The 21969-nt window shown below is 42.4% G+C and overlaps 1 protein-coding gene across 1 annotated transcript in view; it reads left to right on the top strand.

Annotated features, from left to right (window-relative positions):
• OMA1 (OMA1 zinc metallopeptidase) overlaps positions 1-16719 on the top strand; it is a 37937-nt gene extending 21218 nt beyond the window's left edge. Inside the window, exon 8 of the mRNA XM_056845165.1 lies at positions 16516-16719. Coding sequence (XP_056701143.1) covers positions 16516-16719 — 204 coding nt within the window. The remainder of the gene's footprint in view (positions 1-16515) is intronic.
• The last annotated feature ends 5250 nt before the right edge of the window (positions 16720-21969 follow it).

Consider the following 21969-nt stretch of genomic DNA (forward strand, 5'->3'; position numbering starts at 1 on the left):
AACCATCAAGATTGTGGTGTTTTGATGTAAATATTCGTGTGTGTTTCATTTCTGTGATTTGATGCGGGGTTTTATATGTATGTTGCTGTGGTTTAGAATGCATGCCTCTAGAGTAAGAAAGGGGGTCAGGATGGGAAATTGAAATGTGTTATGATTGGATGGTAGCTGTACCCTGGGGGGCAGAATTGACTGATTTGTAGAGTTTGTGTGTGAGAGGAGAGGAGATGGGAGTTGAGTGGATAAAGAGCTTGAGTAAGGTGCTGTGAAAAGGGTTCTTTGTGAAAGTTATTATTAGGGTTGCCAACCTCTAGATGGAGCCTGGAGTTCTCCCAGTATAACAGTTGATCCACAGGTTGCAGAGACCAGTTCCCCTGGAGAAAATGGCTGCTTTGGATGGTGGATTCTGTGACATTGTACCCTGATGAGGTGTCTCCTCCCAGCCCCCCCTAATCTCCATGTATTTCCCAACCCAGAGCTGGCAACCCTAGTTATTAGCCCAAGGGGCAAGTGAGGAAAATAAGCCTTTGTGGCTAGGTCTGTTTAAGGAGCTGTAGAGAAAGAAGAACTGTACCTGTCTGAAACCATTACTCTTAGGTACCTATTTGAAACCATTGCACTTATGAACCATACAGAAACTGTTACACTGTTTCACTTGTTAACACTCTATTTATGTTTAAGTGTAAACCACTGTTTTATTTAGAGTAAAAGATCCCCATTATTTAGAGTAAAAGAGCCACCCCTACCTGCTGTCTGTCCTGTCATTCTACCAATTACAACCTCTTTTTTGGGTTCAACTAAGAAGTGTAAGAAAGTTTAAGGAGAAAGCCTTTGGTAACAGTTAAAAGAAGTAAGAAACACTAAGGAAGGCAAGGAGGCAGCATAACACACATTGAAATGCCATTACAGGTGTTACATAATAAAGGGATAGATCACGTTGAGTAGCCGTGTTAGTCTGTCTGTAGCAGTAGAAAAGAGCAAGAGTCCAGTAGAACCTTAAAGACTACAAAATTTTTAGCAGGCTATGAGGTTTCTGAATAAGTGAGCTGTGGCTCAGGAAAGCTCATACCCTGCCAGAAATTTTATTAGTCGTTAAGGTGCTACTGGACTTCTTGCTCTTTTCTACTGCTTCATAATAAGGGGGTCAGAGAAAGAGCAAAAGGTTACAATAATCTACATCAAATAAGTACCACTGACCAGCAGTAAAGTCCCATCAGTAAAACCAAACCATACCAAACGTTAAGGCAGCCACATGAAAAAGGCCTGTGAAAGAGTGGCTTTGCACTTCTTCCTAAAAATGGTGAGTGCCTTGCTCAAAAGCCACTCAATAAACCTATCACTGGGATTTGAACCCAGATATCCTAGAATCAAGTTCACCTGCTATCCAGTGATAAGCTGATTTGTTTACCATCAATAAATTTATTAGAAAATTGAAGTTGGCGGACATCCAGTGTGTTCTCAGTCATAAAGCTATTGGACCTGGAGTGGTGGGAACAGCCTTCAAATCCCTGGTCAGGTGTCATTTTGAGCAACTTGCTCTTTTCCCATCAAATGGAAGAGTAACAAACTCTTTCATATGGATTGGATTCAGCTGTGTTATCTCCTGGACCACAGGCACTAATGAAGAACTTAAAATAAAGGAAGAGGCTCGCTCCTGGCGGAAGACCTAATTCCCAATCTTTATAACAGCAGTTAAGGAGCCCTTCTGTTTTTTTTTTCCTTCACATCCTTCCATTTTTGTGGTTCTTTAGGGCTGTGGCCATACCAGTGTGCACCTCCCTTACATGGAATTGTAAAAAGTATTCTAAAACAACAAAGACTTTAACCTCCATCTTTTTCTTGCTTTGAGAATCCTGTTCTGTAATACAGGCTTCGGTTTCACCATGAGATTAGAAGCAGATATATGCAGAACTGGATACGTGGTACTTTGGTATGTTCGTAAATATTCTGATAAATGCTAAATATGCTGCTCTGCCAGACTCCACTGTTCATGATAAAAACAAATCCACAAATAGAATGCCAATTGCAAATATGCATATTAGAGGCAGACTGTGCCAGATTATAGTGGTATATAATGAAATAAATTATATATACATTGGCTGGTACAGACATACCCTTAGAGAGCCGGAAGGTAATTCATCTCATGTACCTTCCAGTACCCACAACAGTTAAATGTCCTGTGACTAGAATCGTAAGTGTGTGACATGAGGGATCTTCTTAATCAGTTCACTCCTCTAGCCACTGGTGTCTGGAAAGCTTGTATTACTCAACTGCGGCGCTTGTCTTTGGATCCAGGCAAAATCGTAGCTTTCTATATTGTTTCCTCTTAAAACGGAAGTCTCTTGTGCTTTCTTGTGGCTGGAAGCCAGTTCAGCTAAAGGTCGTTCTGTTTTGTTTGGAGAAGTATTCCTAGTTTTTTTTTTTGCTGGGTCTCAGAGCTGTGAGTTAATGTCACACGTTTCTGTGAACCCTTTTAGGGTCACTTTGGATGTCACGAACAGGCAGTGGGAGCCAATGTGTGAGAGACGTGCATATCGGCTTTCTGTGCTTCTGATTTAATGTGCTAAGATTGAAGTTACACATCTTCCCCGTAGCTAAATGTGTGAACTTTAGCTTGAAATTCTTAATTTTTGGAGAGAGGATATGTAATTGGGATGTCTTGAACAATATATTTACCAGTTTTCAGTTTTTCTTGTGGAATTACTCTAACCACTTTGATAGCCACACAAGTCAGCAAGTGCAGTCCAAATATCATTAATTCAGTCCCTCAAATATATGTAGACCTTTAGCTGGGTAGGGGGCATTTGGTGGCAAAGACCCTGAAAGATGCCATGCCCCCTGAATTCCCATCATTGATTAAAGAAAGAGCCAGTCTATAGCACCTGTCCCTTGCAGAGATAAGGGAAGTTATGCAAGCAGTTTTTGTCCAGATTGCCTAGGAAATGGGGTGGGGGTGGCAGCTGCAAGATGGCTGGAGTTGAGTCAGTTTTAATGCCTTACTGACCAAATTGATTCTCATCTGTTCCGTGCAATCCTTTTTCACCATGGTTCCTTTGCTTGTTCTTTAAAAAAAAATGCTGCCTTTTTTAATGTCCACAGTGATAAGTGAGAACAGTGGACATAAAAGTATGAATAAATGAAATTAATGGACCATACATGAAATTAATGGACCCTAAATGAAGTAATGAATACAAATTGGAGTGAGATTATACTATTCTGGGGTTCCCTCTTCTCTTTGGCATGGGGAATTTGCCTCAGGAATACATAGGCAATGGGAGGGAAGAAAGTGCAGAAAAATTACCTGGTGTTAGCCATTAACTGCAAACCGCCTTCCGGCAACTTGCCCATGTAAAGGAATGCTTGCTTCTGAGCATGCACAGGATGCAGTTTACTTACTAACGAATCACCACTGTCATGCTCCTGACCTCACCTTCTCCACCGCCCCCCCCCCAAACAATCGGTAATTAGTGCTAAAGTACCAAAGAAGCCTAATGCTCAGACAGGTTTAAGCTGTAGAAGATTTCACAAAAGAAATAGAAGTATTTTACTGGAGAAGGCAAAAGGGCTGAGGCAGCTTTAAGCTCCAGCACCTCTCATTAAAGGATAACCAGGATTTGAGAGGTCTAAATAAATCCGTGCCCAAAATAATGAGCTCTTTGAATGCTGATACTGCAAACAAGACTGCACAGGTACAGAGTTCTTTTCCCTCCACTGTACAGTAGCCAAACATCTCTCTACCTGGTGTGGGGGGATAATTTCTAAGTTGGAGGAAGTGATTTTCAGGCAGGGGTAACTTAGGAATCTTCCATTTTTCTAACTGAAGCACTGATTAATTGGTATCTTCCCCCACCCCTGGTTTTCCCAACACAGTTCTGAATCTTACCTTGCAGTCATATACCCTGCAACATCTCTTGAGAGAAGAATGTAAGTGCTTTAATTACATCAACAGAAAACTCAAAATATGGTCATAATCAAACCACTTTTCCCTGGATAGCTGATGGTGTTCTGTATTGCAGACTTCCATGTGTGCCTAATTGACGTGTAGGTTGGAAATGGAAGGACAATACTTGGCACAGAAAACTCAGTTACTTTTTAAACTTAGCAAACAATTTATTTCCATGTTATTGGCTTCTTTTACAGCACATTCCTGAAATGACGGTATGCGGAGTCAGCAGGGAAGAGGCACAGCGGCGCCTCCTCCTAAGCCGATTCGCGCACGCCGTAGAACCAAAAAAAAAAAGCCTTTTCGCAGCTTTTTTTATTTTACTAGGGCTAAAAGCCCCATTGAAAACAGCAAGGCTGCACCTGCTCAAAAGCAGGCGCAGCACCTCCATAACCGGTGCCAACGTAACCGGCCGAACCAGAATAGGAAGCCGTCTAACTGGCAGCTCCTCCCCCAGCCTGCCCCCCGAAGGCCCCCCTGCGCTGGCGCGGCCTCTCTACGCCGTAGCCTGTGCCATGGAGAGGCTGTGCTGGTGAAGGGGCGAGGCATGGTCCCATGGCGCTCTGCCGACAGTGGGACTGGCCTCGCCGCCAACGTAAGTGCGTGTAATCACGGTTTTACACGCAGTTAGGCTGGCGGTGGGGTGACGCCGCCTTCTAAGAGGTTTTGGGGCCCCCTTTCAGGAATGGGCTGTTAGTCTGCTAAATATCCTGCTTTTTCAAAACAACATGGTTGTCAGTAAACGCAGCTCCTGTGCAGGACCATAGCTAATGGTGTGTGGAAGTACAGCTGCTCAATGTAATATTTCATCCCATTACTGAACTGCCACATGACATTATTGGACTCCACCCATTGAGTCTCAGAGTTTAAGAAGGGTACTTGGTTGTGGGTTTGGACCAGCAGACTCAACAATATAGCAAAAAAGCTTTTACTAGGGCTAGAGTATAAAATTAAGCAAAAGATTTAAAAACACAGGTTACAGGTCAGTGGCTGAATACAGGTCAGTGGTTAGAAACCTGTCTAGCTAAATACTTACTAGAAGATGTTACATAGTATAGCTGGTAAGTAAGGCATTAGGTGAGGTCTCTTGAGCAAAGCATAGTTCTGAGAGACAGCATAACAGGTAGCAAAAATGGTGGAGGAGAAGGGTTAGCTAACTTCTGGATACTCAAGGAAAAGCTAGCCACTAACAGCTGAAATCGAGCATCAAATCACAGGGGTGTCTGGCTGGAACTTTATGGGTTCTTCTGGCCAGTTAGGCTGGATCTATGTTCCCAGGGGAAGATGAGCAAGTCTCCATCCCACCCACACCCAACTCCTTACTCAGATGTTTCTCATGTGCTAATTAGCTATGGCCTGGGAAGAAGACCTTGAGAGGCCTAACAGGTAGCGTGCCCCTGCCGATTGGGATGCACTGGGCCTCATGATGGAAAATTACAGGCTGACCATCCAGAGAGAACAAAATGGATGTTAAAGATACAAGATGGCTTTCTGTCTCAACAGGTGTGAATTTCATTGATGCAGACAAAATAATCAGACACAGTTATCCAGGTCATTTCTTTGTATTGATTAATTTTCCTATGATCTAGAGGAGTGTAATCATTCACATTGTTTTTCAGAGCATATCTCCCTTATATAGTAACTGCGAAGTGGGGAAACTCAAATTCTAAAATGCCTGGGCTTTCTTGGTTTGCAATCATAATGGGTGTGAGAAACTCATTACCAAATTAGTTTGAATAATTACTTTTGAATCATAGTGACCTTATTACAAATCTACCCATCTAGCTATGAAAATGTGCATCTAGAGAAGGCAAAACCTCCCATGCATAAATGGCCTTTCTCTCTCTGGGCTTTCCTGGGCCAGAGCAACCCGGGAGCCCAGCAGGATCTCCCCCACCCCGCTCTCAGCCTGGTTCTCTCTCTCTCTGTTTGGGCTTGGCCGGGTCGCAACAGCCTGGGAGCCCAGCAGGATCCTCTCCACCCCAATCTCTTCCTCGTTGTCCCCCCTCTGGGCTTTCCCAGGCCAAAGCAGCCCGGGAGCCCAGCAGGATCCTTTCTCCCCCCTCTCTCTTCCTCGTTTACCCCCTTTCTCTATTTATGCATAGGAGGTTTTAGCTTGGATTTGCTGCTCTCTAGATGCACATTTTCCCCATCCAGATTGTCAGAACTCAACAATAAGCCCCCATGCAGAGTTTTGAGAATTCAGATGGGGAAAATGTGCATCTAGAGAAGGCAAAACCTCCCATGCATAAATGGCCTCTCTCTTTCTGGGCTTTCTCGGGCCACAGCAGCCTGGGAGCCCAGCAGGATCCTCCCCCCCACTTTTCTGGGATTTCTGGGCCACTTCGCCCCGGAGCCCAAACAGCTGCCTTTCCCTGCCTTCTTCCTTTCTCTCCCTCTGGCTCTCCCTCCCTCCCTCCCTCCCTCCCTCTCTTTCTCTCTCTCTTTCTCTCTCTCTTTCTCTCTCTCTCTCTCTCTCTCTCTCTCTCTCTCTCTCTCTTTCTTTCTTTCTTTCTTTCTTTCTTCCTCTCCTGTTTCACTCTTTCTGTCTGTCTCTCCTTCTCCCTCTTTGTTTCTCTTTCTCTTCTCTCTCTCTTTCTCCCTGTCTTTCCTGACTGGGAGAGGGCTGCTGGATCGCCAGTTAAGGCTGCCAGTCCTCCTCTAGACCAGATCTGGGCCAGTTTGCTGCAGGCTCACCAGCCAAGGCAGCCCTCCCCTCAGTCCAGATATGGGCTGTTGAGCCAGCTGCTGACTTGCCAGCCAAGCCACACACACACACACCGGTTTAAATTTTTTTTAAAAATTATACCAGGGACTAGATACAAAGTTTACAAAAGACACAATTAAGTCAATTAATGATATTATTTTTTACTTACAATACAAGCATACTTAACACAATAACAATAAGACTGTTAAGTAAAAGAAAATACTGTAAGAATGTTATTGTTGTAAGCTTGTTTTTTAAGTAAAAACAATAACATTAATTGACTTTGCCTGTGTCTTTTATAAAGTTTGCATCTCCAGTATCTGGCATTACATTTTATTTATTTATTTATTTGCGCATGGCCCGGTCCGACCAAGTGACATTTATGTCATATCCGGCCCTCCGAACAAATGAGTTCGACACCCCTGGCCTAAAGTGTTTCTCCCCTATATATGGAGTGGGAGGAGTCTCTGAGTTGAAGCCAGTTGTATTGGATCAGTGCAGGATTAAAAGCAAGTGCTGAGTGTTATCGAGAAGCCATAAAATTCATTCTTCTCTTTTCTAATCCTGCAAGGCTAACAGATGGCAGTTTTTAAATCAGTGACTCATTTATTTGCCAAAAAAAAAGACACCTTTGTTTGTTTGGATTTATAACCCACCCTCCCCGGCCGAGGCCAGGCTCAGGGTGGGTAACAACATAAAAACCACAATATAACAGTAAAATACAATTAAAACCATAAACATCATTCCTAAATCCTCTTGACCTAAGTGGAGCTTTACAGCAAGAATTGGCAAAGGACTTCAGAAGAAGTGAGCTGTGACTCACGAAAGCTCATACCCTGCCAGAAAATTTTTGTTAGTCTTTAAGGTGCTACTGGACTCTTGCTCTTTTCTATTGCTGCAGACAGACTAACATGGCTACCCATCGAGGTCTAGTTAGAAGCAACTTGAATATCAAATGGAAAATTAAATACATGGATAGTCAAAGGTGAAAAATGCAGAAGTTGAAGAACTGAAAACTTAAATCTACTTTCATATGCGTTTCAATTAGCTCTGTGCCCATGAGCAACGTCCAGAACACATTAAGGAGTTGACGTTAATTTAAAAAGCCGTAAGATTAATGTGATGTGCTTTTGAAAGAAAATTCAAAAATTTATCATGTTAATTTTAAATGTGTCCAGAATGGTGCACATCATGGACTTCATATTTCTTGAAGCAAATTTTATGTTTCTTTGGGGGGGGGGGGTTGGGATTGGGTTGTGTTTTGTTTTGCATTTTTGACTTACAGTTAACAAATGTAAAATGGAGATTTTACAGACTACCTGTAAATGTAAGAGGAGTGAGTTGGGCATGTATAACCTATGATAGTGTTTCTGTGAGCATGATTATGTAGAAAGCATAAACCTTTTTGTATTCACAGTAATATACAGTTACATACCAGTTTCTTGCACTTCTGGATTATAGATAGTTACATTATGGTAGGTGGAATGTGCAAGCTAGTGGAATGTTGGTACTTTAAGCCAGGAAATACTGCATTTTGAATTTTGAATATCAGTCTCACATTTTTGAAAACTTAGGCAACACCTTTTTGTACCATTCTCGATTTAATATTTGGTTAATTTTGCTTTGATTGTTCAACATTAAATATTCTGTGATTTAGAAAAAAAATGTTCAAAAGTAAATATTTTAAATGTTGGCTAGAAAAGCCAGTCCGTAGGGTTGATTCAGAAACTGGCTTTTTAAAGAGGCAATTGTACTTCCAAGCTATCAAAGTCCACTGTAGTTGGGGCAGTATTTTCCCTATTTAAATCTTCTTTATTTATGTGAGCATTTTTGGTCTACTTTTCTTCTTGAAGGAACTCCAGTGTGGCTTACAAATGAAGAATATAATTGGAGAATCTGTTTTTAAAGTCATAATTATAAGGTACATTGTGTAATGCACTAATTTGGTGGTACTGTGCAACTAGATGGGTTCTAAGAGCTTGCCCTTTAGAACTTCTCTCGGGTAGCAGAACTGTTATGATTTTAAAGCTCAATTTGATTGTGATGCCACACCAATGCAAACCTCGGCCCATGACAGAATACTCCTCTGTCTAGTAACTGCAAGTCCTTTTTTAGGATACTTGTAGTCACTGCAGGTAATGACATTGCTTTTATCTCTTTGCATACACAGCCATATGGAAGCCTTATGCTGAAACTTATTCTGGTTTCTTACTCATTTTCTTCACAAAGGCAGAAATGCATGCATGCACGCATGGCCAATCCTGTTCTTGTCCTTAAATTTTCTGCAGCACGAACAGCATTGTGTCCTATCAAACAATAAACTTGCTTCCATATTACGTGTGTCACTTTTCCCTACCAATGGAAACACTATCATGGCTTCTGTGCCTTGCAACAAGGGAGCAGCTGCAGTGTTCTGAGCTTATTGTCACCCTTTTTGCTGTCTGGGCTACTATGCCTTAAGCACAGACATGGTAATTGGAAGAAGCAATGCTGCTTCCAGCATGGCAGCACGGTATTGGAAGACACTTCTGCCTGCATGCTGTAGTGGTTAAGAGCAGTGGTTTGGAGTGGAGGACTCTGATCTGGAGGTTTGATTCCCCACTCTTCCATATGAGTGGTGGATGCTAATCTGGTGAACTGGATTTGTTTCCCCACCCCTACACATGAAGTCAGCTGGGGGACCTTGGACTAGTCACACACTCTGCCCCTCCTACCTCACAAGGTGTCTGTTGTGGGGAGGGGAAGAGAAAGTGATTGTACGCTGGTTTGATTCTTCCTTACGTGGTAGAGAAAGTCGGCATATAAAAACCAACTCTTCTTCTCCTCCTCCTCCTCCTCTTCAGGGTCTGCTGTGACCTGGATGGCCCAGTTTTGTAAGATCTTGGTAGTTAAGCAGTGTTGGCCATGGTTAGTTGTTGGATGGGAGACCGCCAAGGAAGTCCAGGTTGCTGTGTAGAGTCAGGTAATGGCAAGCCACCTCTGTCTCTTGCCTTGAAAACCGTATGAGTTAGCTGTGAATTGATGGCACTTTCTACCACCATTCAGGGTCCAGGAGCCCCAAGTGATCCTACATTGCAAACCTCCTACATGCTGCCCCAGATGTAAGAGAGTTCACCTCCACTTCACATAATCCCATGATCACAGAGGTGTATATTTTGTTGTTTGTTGTCCTTAAGAAAGGAGAGTACTAGAAAAGTGTTTAGAAGGGCAACAAAATACCAATGTTAACAAAACACTTTCCATATGAGATGCTGTACAAACAAGAGGGACTCTGATGGAATCTTAACCATCTTTTATATTACTAGAATGATAAGTTATCCAATGAAATTAATGCAAGTCAGGTTTAAAACAAGCAAAATTGTTAGGTTCCTGCCAGCTTTCTGCTGGTAACAATTGGGAGGAGATCTTGCCTGCTTCCTTACCTTACTGCATCCCCCATCCTGCCTAGCTTTATTTATTTTTCCATATGTGCTCCCTGGTCCCCAGAGTGGTCTTGGGGATTAAAAGGTGCAGCTGGAGGAAACAGAAGGAAGGAAAAACCCACAAATGCCATGAATTTGCATAGCAAGCTTTGATCCCTGTAAATTCCCTGTGAATTTTGGAGGACTTTCATTCACAGGGTCGCCATGAGTCAGAGGCGACTTGACGGCACTTAACACACACACACAAATTCTAGAAGTCAGATAGCTATGGGTAAATTTTGGAAGTGATACTTTAAAAAATATTGCTATGGCTTTGACGAGCTTTCTGCTGGCAGATTAGTCATTATTGGAGAGGATATTCAGCGCATGCACTTCAATGGCTGGGGCAGAATTCAGCAGTTATACAGACACTGAAGAGGAGATGAGTGGCAGAATGTTAAGATCCCTTGAGAAATCCTGCTCCTCATTCATGTCTGCTTATTGTGATCACTGGCACTTAACCTCATGTGGTTTGTTGGCATTGGTGAAGGTGAAGAGATGGGGAGAAGTAGATGGAGAATGGTACAGGAAGTGAAGGGAGCAACATAGGAAATATGACAGTGGTCAACGATTGATGCACAATATCTGTCAAGCTGGATTTATACCAGAGACTGCTATGCCCATTAGCATATGGTCTAAAGCAGTGGTTCCCAAAGTGGGCAGTACCACCCCTTGGGGGACGGTGGGATTACCTAGGGGGGCACTAAGAGGCAAGGGGGCAGCAGGGGGGTCGCTAGAGGCGGGCCCCTTCAACTGTCGTTCACTAATTTACAATAGATCAAGCTATGGCACCATGCTGGCAAATTTGGTGGAAACTATCAGAATTTTTTTTCAGACTTTGAAGAGCTGGTACCACTGGATCAAGTTCATCAGTTTTGTTGAATGCATTTCAACTAAAAAGTTTTAATTTGATTTTGAATAGATGTGCAATTAATTGTCACTGTTTTGAAATTTTATTGTTCTTATCTTCTTTCTTTCGTGCATTATGCAAACCCCTATTTTGAATGTCACTTTTTATAGGATAGGGTAGGGGGCGCTGGGGTTGAGTTTGTGAAACCAAGGGGGCTGTGGCCCGAAATGTTTGGGAACCACTAGTCTAAAGGATAAGACAAGTTACTGGGAACTAAGCACTGTTTTACTTTAGGCTACTTCTAGAGAGAGTAAGGGGTTGGGGAGCCCACAGGTCAATATTGGGCTTCTCAGTAAGAAAAGTATGTCTCCAGCATAGACCATGACAAAAATAAATATAACCTGATTTAAATTGAGGTTTTGTGATGTAAATATCAGTGTTAGATTTTAAAAGTGACTCTTTTAAAAAATAGTGTAATTGTATAGTGTTCCGTACAGCATTGACTATAAAATATGCTTCAGGTTTTAAATAATATTCACAGAAGCTGCTTGTACTTTACAGACATCACTCATTTTCAGTCCAAGTTTCATTTTGCTTGTATCACAGAGTGACTAAGGGTGAATATTTTACTAGCAGGTATAATTGAATTGGTCTTGAAAGTACATGATGCTAGCAAGCCTAGCATTTTTAGCATTTTTTAAAAAAGTGTCCTGTATTATATGTGTGTGTATATACTGTTGTTCAGTAACAAACAAGCTGTTACAAGGAATTGTTTTTATGAGATGAAATGACATTTTTAGGAAATGTATTAGAAAAAAATGAGGTCATTTTGAATTCTGCTCCTTTAAAAAATTCATGTAAATTACTGGACAAAACCTTTCAGTCTCCCTTGAGAATTTTAAAGCAATGTTGATGCTGTCTTTCCCTAGGTTTTTCTTCTTCTTCTTCTTCTTTTTTTAAAAAAAAGAAAAATAAAGTATATTACTTGGAGGGCAAGATGTACACCTTTGTCTAGTATGGATTTTCTTCCCTCAGGGACTAACTCATTGTAAAAATGACAGAAAATGGGGGCATGGAGCAAACACTTTGATGGTCTTCCATATCCTACATATTGCTGTGCATCACTTATTTGGTACAGTATATGCCAGTGATGGCGAGCCTTTTAGAGACCGAGTGCCCAAACTGCAACCCAAAACCTACCTATTTATCGCAAAGTGCCAACATAGCAATTTAATCTTAATACGGTTGATAACTCCAGGCCAGGAAATTTCTGGAGATCTGGGGGACAGCGGTGTTTGGGGAGGGAACTGATCTGTGTAGAGCGGCGGTCGGTTGTAATCCTGGGAGATTCCCAGGCCCCAACTGGAGGTTGGCAATCGTGTGTGTGTGTGTGTTAAGTGCCTATGAATCAAAGTCCTCCAAAAAGTCCTATCTTTGGCAATTATACCAGGGGAGGAATCCCTGCGATGGCGGGAAAGCAAGGTGACGTCGCCGCCTCGGGGAAGTTGGCTAGGCTGCACAAGCAGCAGCAGTTCTGGGTGAGAAGCGAGGGTGGGGGTTGCCCCGGTGGGACTCCTCCTCTGAGGGCAGGGTCGGGGGTGGCGCAGGCAGCCGGAGCCAGCTCCAGTCTCGCTGCCTCTCGCTCCTTATGGGACAGATGCTGGCGGCGCAAAGCAGGAGCGGCGCGGTGGCTCCCACTCAAGGAGAGTCCGGACATGCCGCCAGCCATCCCGGCCAGTCCCGGCACCGGGGGGGCGGCCGCAGTAAGGTCGCCCTGTACCGCCAAGTGGGAGAGAGAGGGAAGCTCGCAGGCGCCCTGGCGACGGCGACAGGACCCGGGGAGCTCAACTTTCTCTCCCCACCCCTCCCCTCATGGCTGCCAAAAGAAGGAGAGGAGAGAGGCTGCCCGGTGCAAGAGCCGGGGCTGCGGGCAGGAGTCGCCACCATGAGGCGGCTCGGGGGATCCCTCCCGCCGCCTCTCCTGCTGCTGGAGCTGCTTTTCTGTGCTGGGGCGACGGCGTGCGTGCCCACAGAGAGGGCTCTAAGTGCTCCCTCTGTCACGCGTGCCATAGGTTGGTATATGCCTTCCTGCCTTGCCTGAGGGAAATAAGTACAGTTATTTTACATTGTGTATGTAACTATGAGGAAGCAAATGAGAAGGAGATGGTCCATTGGATGCAGAGAAACCAATTCCGTGATGTCCACTGGATGGCAAATCTCAAAGAACCTTGGAAATCTTCTAACTAGGTACATTTGGAAATTATTTTCAAGGTACAATTAATAGTACTAGATGAAACAACTTGTGCACACAAGGAGAAAAAAGACATCATGATAAGATCTTAGCACGACAGTAGTTTTTTATGACAGTGAATTTATTGCTGTTACGGGAGCAAGATGGTGAACAGCTTCTCTGTATTGACCTTGGTACTAACTTGAGGACAGGGGAACAGGCATTTAAGTACTTTTCCAGGCTATTCAGTTTGCTTGGCTACAGACCAATCCAATGGTAGTTGGCTTGGGTTTTTTTCTGGATTTGGTCACGTTCTTTCCAGATTTGCAAACATCTGCTTTATTATTGTTTCGATTTAAATAAAACATTATATCCTGCCTTTTGCTGAGAGGAATGCGGAACAGTATTTAATTCTTACATTTGTTTGTGCACTTGTGAGAGACGGTGACACCCCAAAAGCCACCCAAGCATTTCCTAGTTAAGTGGTTTGAGCCTGGAGTCCCTATATGCAAGCCTAACACCCTTGTATCTGAGTTGGCTGTACATGCTCAGTTGTGTGCAAATGACTGACCGAACCTCTGCGATGAAAGCATGCTTGCAAGTAAGCAGATATCACAAGATCGCTGTGAAATCAAAAGGTCAGGAATTGTCATATGTAGGTATGCTACTTAGCATTTCATCTTGATTTGCATATGAATATGCATCTAGATAACAGCTGAGCTGGGGAGATGGGATAAACTGCATGCAGCATTTCACCAATCCAACTGCTAGCGCTGATTCTAAGGAAAGCAATGTTGAAGATAAATGTTGTTCCAACTGCCTATGTTGGTTTCTGTTCTCTTACTCAAGGAGAGGGGCCATGGCTCAATGGTAGAGCAAGTCCCAGGTTCAGTCCCTGGCATCTCCAGTTTAAAGCCTCAGATAGTAGGTGATGTGAAAGACCTCTCTACCTGAGATCCTGGAGAACCACTGCCAGTCAGAGTGGACAATATTTGCCCTTGATAGATCAGTGGCCTGACTAAGTATAAGGCAGCTTCATGTGTTCTTCATGGAATATACCATAGAATTGTAGAAGTGTGATGCCTTTGTAATTTTACAAACTCAGGGCTTCATTGGTGCTGAATAAAAAGCAATAGCAAGGGAAGGGCATTCTCTGTGTAAAATTAACATTTCTGAACTGGAGACGAAAGTCCGTGTAGAAAAATAGCTGCAAAGATTTCTTTGACTGAAGTGTTGCTGCGGGAGGGCCCATGCAGAGCATAACCATCCCTGTCGTGCCTGAAGTCCTCATCTTGTATTTAATGGAGTATGAATCAATGTGGTGTGTGTTTAATCAGGCACCTCTTGGCCCCTCAGACTGCTTAATGTGGAATAAGAAAGCAAAGGCCTCCACAGAGCAGCCATGTTTCCTGTGAGCTATCACATGGGGGCCCTTGATCTTACGTGTGTGTGCATTCCAGAGTTTTAGATCACTGGAGAAACTAGGCAAGGGAAAGGTAGGAACTGTACAGCATAAAAAAAGCATAGAGATGTAAAAACACTAAATTAATTTAAAGGAGGATTACATTGCCCTTTTCAAGACACAACCTAAATCTTTCTGTTCCTAGTTGGCTTGAATAATGCTGCTTGACATTAATGCAGTCTTGCAGTGGCTTATGTTCAGCAAGAGAAAACTCTGGTCTGTCATGATAAATATCAGTTAAGGAATTGATTGGTAACTGAAGTGGAAATGGCATGGTACGCATCCAGTGCATATTTATGAGTGGTATTGGGCGATGGTCTGCAAAAACAAAGCTGGACATTTCCCCCCCTAAAATGTACTTGTGGGGGAAGGGAGAAGATGGAAATATTGTGTCAGAGAAGGTATGCAAGCCCTTTAGCAGAGAGTGGCTCCAGTGATGCATACATTACATTCAAACCGGATTGCACAGATGGGAAAATACTTGTCATATGCCTCTAAAAGCTGATCATAGTTATTATGTTTGTTTCTAGGCTCGATCTGCTTCCAGGAACTTTTCTTATTGCCCTGGGAAAGATAATTGCCGTTGGAGAAATGTGGTTTCAAAATTTATTGTTCTGGGATTTTTGGCACTGTTCCCCCTCCCCCAATAAGCTTGACTTGACAGTTTGTGTTTTGAGCAAGGGGCTTGCATACTCCCCTTCCCTCCCCCTGCACACTCAGCTTGCCTCCTTCCTTTTTTCTTGTGGTTTGTCATTACATGCAAACAAAGGTTTGTACAAATCATAGTTTTCCTTAAAAGAGCAAAACAAAACAAGAAATACAAACCTTGATCAAATCACGGTTTGTAATTCTGGTCTTGAGACAGCCATAGTTTACTAAGTTTGCATATGACAGCAAATGATGGTTTTCCAAAAAAAGGTGAGAAGGAATGAGTGCACACAGGTGGTGGTGGGGGGAGGCACTGCATGAGCCTGTGGCAAAACCCCGCTTTTCCAAGCCATAGTTTTGGTGTATTAGCGGCTTTACATCTCAACCAACCCAGGGAGTCAACTTTGACAGACTTTTTTTCTGGCCTCTTCCAGAAACCAAACAAACCACAGAAGCATTTCAAATGAAATTTTTCTTCAGCTCCTGCTGCTTCTCTGCTGCCAGTAGGTCATTTACAACATAATATAATCAATCAATCTTTATAACAAATAATATAATAAAAGCAGAGAAGCCAGAGCCTATTGAAGCTGCCCAATACACTCTTTTGTTGTTCTGTTGTGCAGACTTACTGGAAGACCCCAGAGGTAGATGCCTCAACCCTTCTAGGAGGCTCTTCTGCAGCAGCAGGACAGTAGCAGAGAAGACCTGTATCCTGTCAATTCACCAGTCACATGTTCCCTTTACAAAGCTAGCTCTCTCTCGCTCTCTCTCTCTCTCTCTCTCTCTCTCTCTCTCTCTCTCTCTCTCTCTCTCTCTCTCTCTCTCTCTCTCTCTCTCTCTCTCTCTCTCTCTCTCTCTCTCTCTCTCTCTCTCTCTCTCTCTCTCTCTCTCTCTCTCTCTCTCTCTCTCTCTCTCTCTCTCTCTCTCTCTCTCTCTCTCTATATCTATATCTATATCTATATCTATATCTATATATCTGTTCTGTAAGTTCCAGGTGTGTCAAACCTGTCTTTTCATTATGTTGGATTAGTTATTTCATTAAACATTTGTAAAGAATTTTTAAGCATGTGTTTATACTTTGCATTTGTTTTTGTTTCCCCCCCCTCACACCAGCCCTAAGGAGTTCAGTTCTCTATTTTACAAACTGGCAATGCTTCTATTTGTTAATGTAATGACTATCTTTTCTTTTTTTGTTCTATTCTCTTTCCCCCCCCAAGGCACTTAAAATACGAGAGCATTGCAATTGCCCTGCTTTGGTCGGTGAAGATCCACGACTTATCTTCAGATTGAGCATGCAGCACCTTCTGCAAACATCTAAAGATAAAGGCCCAAATGTTACTGATAAAACAAATGTGAACCTTCCTTCCATTCAAAAGAATAAGGTGCCTGTGGCTATTCTTCCTGGTGAACCGTCAAGATGAAGGCAATAATTGTATCCAAATGCTTATTGTATACCTCTTAAACTTTCCAGGGATTTTGAAACAGTATATGGACGGGATGGCTACGAATCATGACTACAATCTGAAACAGTTGTTCATGTTTTATTTTATTGAAGTTTTTATACAGAAATCCATAACGAACTATTAAGCCCTTTGCTGACAAATAGACTGAATGCTTTTGACTCCTGTAATGCTTCCTTTCTATTGAACAATTGTTCGCCTCAATTGTTCCCTTTGGAGGAGGTAGCACAATTTTTAAAGATTGCTATAAAATGCCGCAAATCAGTTAAATAAATGGATGTTTGAACTCAACAACACTATCTCATGTAAGTGTATTTTAACCATTTTGTAAGGTTATATTTCAAAATTTTATTTCTACATGCAACTGTGTCTGTAGTGATTATATGCCAATAAAGGATGATGTCAATATGTGACCACAATCCTTTACCTGCAGTGTATACATGGGATACTCAGTATGTTCAATGTGGAAATCTCTAATACATGGGAAGCAGTTGCTTTCATAGAAATGGAAAGTAAGCCCCTATGGGCATTGGGTAGCACGCCATGCATTTATAGAGGCCAGTAATATGTGCTCACCTGTGCAAATTTGGTTATAATCCAGCAATAAATATGTCCTTTCATAATAGTCTCATGATCTCCCATTTTGTGTTTGAAAACAGAGGTCTCAAAGGGACTACCAGTTAAATGGGGGCAATGAAGTGGACTTCTTTACCTATGTTATCCGTTTGAGCTTGCCATAAATTCAGCTGTCTTATGTCCAAGAATTCTGTTCCTGCTGCAAAAAGCAAGATGCGATAAACTGACCAGTGGCCTGTTCAGAATTCCACCAAATTGGTTGACTTGCTGCTGGGATTGTCTTGGTTTGTACATCTTAAAAGACAGATCGCGTCAGCCCTTCACTTGAATGTAATCTCAAGGACTGGGCAGTTAATTTGCAGTGTAAAATGTTTGTAAGGCACTAAGTGAAATGTTGCTGATTACAATCTGATTTGTAGCACTGGGGACTGTTAAATTATTTGTTGCTGTCTTAACTAAACCCAGCATGGTGTAGTGGTTAAGAGCGGTGGTTTGGAGCGGTGGCCTCTAATCTGGAGAACTGGGTTTGATTCCACACTCTTCCACATGAGCAGTGGACGCTAATCCGAAGAACTGGGTTGGTTTCCCCAGTTCTACACATGAAGCCAGCTGGGTGACCTTAGGCTAGTCACAGCTCTCTTAGGGCTCTCTCTTAGTCCCAACTATCTCACAGGGTGACTGTTGTGGGGAGGGGAAGGGAAGGTGATTATAAGCCGGTTTCTTTCTTCCTTAAGTGGTAGTGAAAGTCGGCATATAAAAACCAACCCTTGCCTTCTAAACAAGGTGAAATTGGTGCTCCAGGCAGTTGGATGATGGGTGGATGCTGTAAAGTATCAACCATGCATTTCAAAAGCAAACAGGCTTAGGCTGCAGTTTGCAAACCACACATTTTACAGTGGCATCACTGTCTCAGTGCTTTGAAGTCCCTGATAATTTTTTTAAAAGTCATTCCTTTGTCCCATGCTATTGCAAAGTTCCTGGTTTTCTGTTATAGTTGCTGGAGGACATTGTGGTGTTTGCAAACACTGAAATAATTGTCTGCTGCCCTATCCTTTTTGGGGAGTATGTGATTGAAGGGATGCACTGCTTATTTCAGAATCATACCTTGTTCTGTGCAACAGAAACCCTTGCATTTTTATAGCTCTGTGGAACAAGTACTCACTGGGGACCCTGCAGTTTCAAAGAAAGGACCCGGTGTTTCAATTGTTGGCCAGCCATGCCCTTTTTGTTACATTTTAAGGATATATGTGTGTCCTTGTTTCTCAGAAAGCTTTTCTAACTACAATGAATCAACTGTATTTAGGGGTACCAAGCTAAGATGAACCATAGTCGGGGGATCTGGAAAGAAAGATGGTTTATTGCCCACTAACAGCCCCAACCTTGCTTTCCATCTCCATCTGCCCCATCTGCCTGTGAGCCCTCCTACCACATATACACAAAGCTACCTCTACCACACGTGTGCCATTTCCTTGACAACACTGGAGCGGTATGTGTGGCTGGGAGTGCCATTGTTGTGGCTGCCAGGAGCATAGCTGCCATGCACCGTCTACACACCCTTCCCAGATGGCGCTGGGTTCCATGTGCAGCTGGGAGCACAGTGGTGAGGCACTTACAAAGAGGAAGGGGGTTAGCCGTGGGGCAATACCAGAAGCCCTGGGCCCCAGCAGCTGCCTCACCGCAGTGTATGCTGATGCCTGCTTTGAAAGTAGCACTCAGCTTTTAGGTCCTGACAAGCAGCAAGTTTATCCATTTAAGTCTGTTAGCTGACTGACTGGCTTTTAGGGTCTAATTTTTACAACAATGAATATTGAACATGGGAAATCTAAGATACACAGTACCCCACAAAGGCTCCAATATTTTATGTGCAATACAGTACTGTTGGAATTCTGAAACCATTCTTTTGTTAAAGGAAGAACCACGTTGTGCTCTGTCCATAGTGTGATGGGTTCCCCCCCCCCTTTGTATTGTCACTTCTTGTTTTTTGATTAAAAGTGTTTGGTGTTGGCTGTGTATGGTTAACTAACAAGCTTGTAAGCATCTGGTTGTTTACTGACTTCAGTTGAAGAATGCTAACATGTATCTAATTTATCTTTATTTGGGAGGAGGCATTTTCAAGGTTGGCTCTGGTTCAGATTGCTAAGCCTGATTCTGTGTCGTTTGATTTAGTGCATATTGTTCCCAAGCCTTCTATAGATCTGTAGCAAGCCATCATGGTAAAAGGTAAAGGCTCACCTTGACCATTTTCCCTCCATTACTTTTATTCTTAGTGACAGGGAAGGGTTTTTGTTTTTAAACTGAAGTTCTGAAATGTGTGAAGCTATTTGGACACTGTCATATCAAGCGAACTGAAAAACACACCATGATAAATGTTTTCCTACTGTTTGTATAGCTTATACCATGAAACCAAAGATCACAGTTAGAGGAAAACTACACATTACAGGCAGATGGGTACAATCAAAGACAACCTTGGGAAGTACAATTATTTTAAAGGGGTTTTAAATCCCACTATCCCCCCCCCCCCCCGCAAGGCAGCTTATAAAAGTTCAAAGCAGAAGTATGGCTGCAGGCAGAATGTGATCCCTTGCTCATGTATTAGCAGTAGAATGGCTAAATGAGACGGGGGGGGGGGGGGAGGCATGACCTTTTCACAGCTTTTGGGTGTTGTTTCCACTGCTGTCGAAGATGAGACCAGGGGAAAATAGGCCCCCCTTCCTAGAAATATATTGCTAGTAACTGTCTCTAGCAGGGCTTCTCACACTGAGCCCCTAACTCTTGGAGGTGAGGCAGTCAAGTGTGATGCTGTGGGGAAAGGCATGTTAACTTCTTCCAACTCTTTGATGATCCTGTCATATGAATATATGAAGCTGCTATTTCCCCTCTTTATCTCAGTACTGCAGGGCTGTGCAATGTGAATTTAACATGCAATGTTCAGGTTACTCTTAGACTTTTTTGCGTGGTGCCAAACTGTGCTTTTTTTAAAAGCTAAATGATAATGTGACAAAGTTTTAATCTTTGAAAGAAGCTCAGAGAAAGGGAGTGGGCGGAGCTAAGGAGCTCTCTGTTCTGAAGAAAGGAATTTGTATTCTGATTATGGTAACCTGCGTGTTTAGTAGCTAAGTTTGACTCTGGAACCTGAGGGTTCGGTTTTGCTAAACTGGTGTAAAACAGATCCTGTGGCGTGACAGGCAGAGATTGGGAGGAAAGGGACCATGTTTTCATGTCACTGGAAGGGAATAGGCTCTAGGAAGGAGATACTCCAAATACAGGGTGTTGTTTACTGCCACAAAAGTGGGGTATATCTATAGTGAGAACTGAAGAGAGATCTAAGGAGAAATCTCCATACTTCTATGTTTCTCTGAGGGGAAGAGAGATTGTATGGTCTCCAACTTCCCTGTTAGCTAGGCAGCAGAGTCTGAATAGAAACATCTATAAGAAGTTCTGGGAACTGAACTGAAATAACCCTGTTGCTATTAAAATATGCAGAACTTTATTAGAGAATGATTGTTAGAATATTTTACAATTTTATCAATTTTAAGATGATAATTTTAACCTGGGTTGTTTTATTGATCTTACACCTTTATCTGTACGGGCAGGCAGTCTGTGATCTGCGGTGCAAAACTATTGAGTCTGGAAATTTTGATCTGTTGGCATGTGATTGGTCAGTTGACCATATTAATAAATTTGAATTTGAACTGAATAGTGAACTGAATTTAAGAACTGTAATTGTGTACCAAGTAAGCCATCTAAGATCTATTCCTTCTCTGAAGTGAAACTTATAAAATAGCTCTGGTTCTATGCTTTTCCTAACTATAGTTTCCCCTCCAAATCAATACCTTGTATAGTATTTAAGAAATCTGTTCTCTGTTTGTTAACTTGAAAAAGCCTCTGATGTCTCATTTCTTCTGAGGTAAAATAAGTAAAGGGGACTAAGATGGAGAAAATTAAAAACTCCAAATAAACATGCTGGCAAACAAGCAAAGATCTCTCTCTCCCTCAGTGTACCCAGAGAAATCGTGATAGATACACGTCTGACTTGTTGGAGGTGTTGTAATTTCCTTTTGAGTTAAATTAGCTAAACATTATTTTTCTAGTTGTGCTTAGACATGGGTTGAAATATGTGCATTTGAGAACCAGTGTGGTAAAGGTGTTTGTTTCTCATGTCTGTACCTCACTGCCTACTTTACTCCAAATTTATGGTGTGTTTACTATTGTCTCTCTCCTCTTACGGCACAAATGGTTCTTCGAGTGCCTGAAAAGCTAAAAGTTCAGATTTTGAATTGTTCTTTGTATTTTAATAGAAATGCTTAAAACGGTTCTTTTCTCTTTGCAAAAGCTAATTTGTTTAATTACATATAGAACTTTTGGTTTTGTGCCAATATAACTGAAAGGTCTTGTTGCTTCCTGAAAGTGTCAGAGAGCCTTTGACAAAACTATATACTATTTTTATTTTGTTTCTTAATGGAATCATGTTTAAAATTCCCACTTAGAACATTCTGCCTTAATATACTGCCCTACATATTTGTTGAAGAACAGCGCTATTTGACTTGACATGACTTTGTTGGCATATTGAGGAAAGAGTTGCAAATAAGAGTTGTCCATTGCAAAAGGGGGGATTTCTGTTAAAATTAACATAAC

This window comes from Euleptes europaea, chromosome 2 (assembly GCF_029931775.1).
Source record: "Euleptes europaea isolate rEulEur1 chromosome 2, rEulEur1.hap1, whole genome shotgun sequence".
NCBI classification, from domain to species: domain Eukaryota; kingdom Metazoa; phylum Chordata; class Lepidosauria; order Squamata; family Sphaerodactylidae; genus Euleptes; species Euleptes europaea.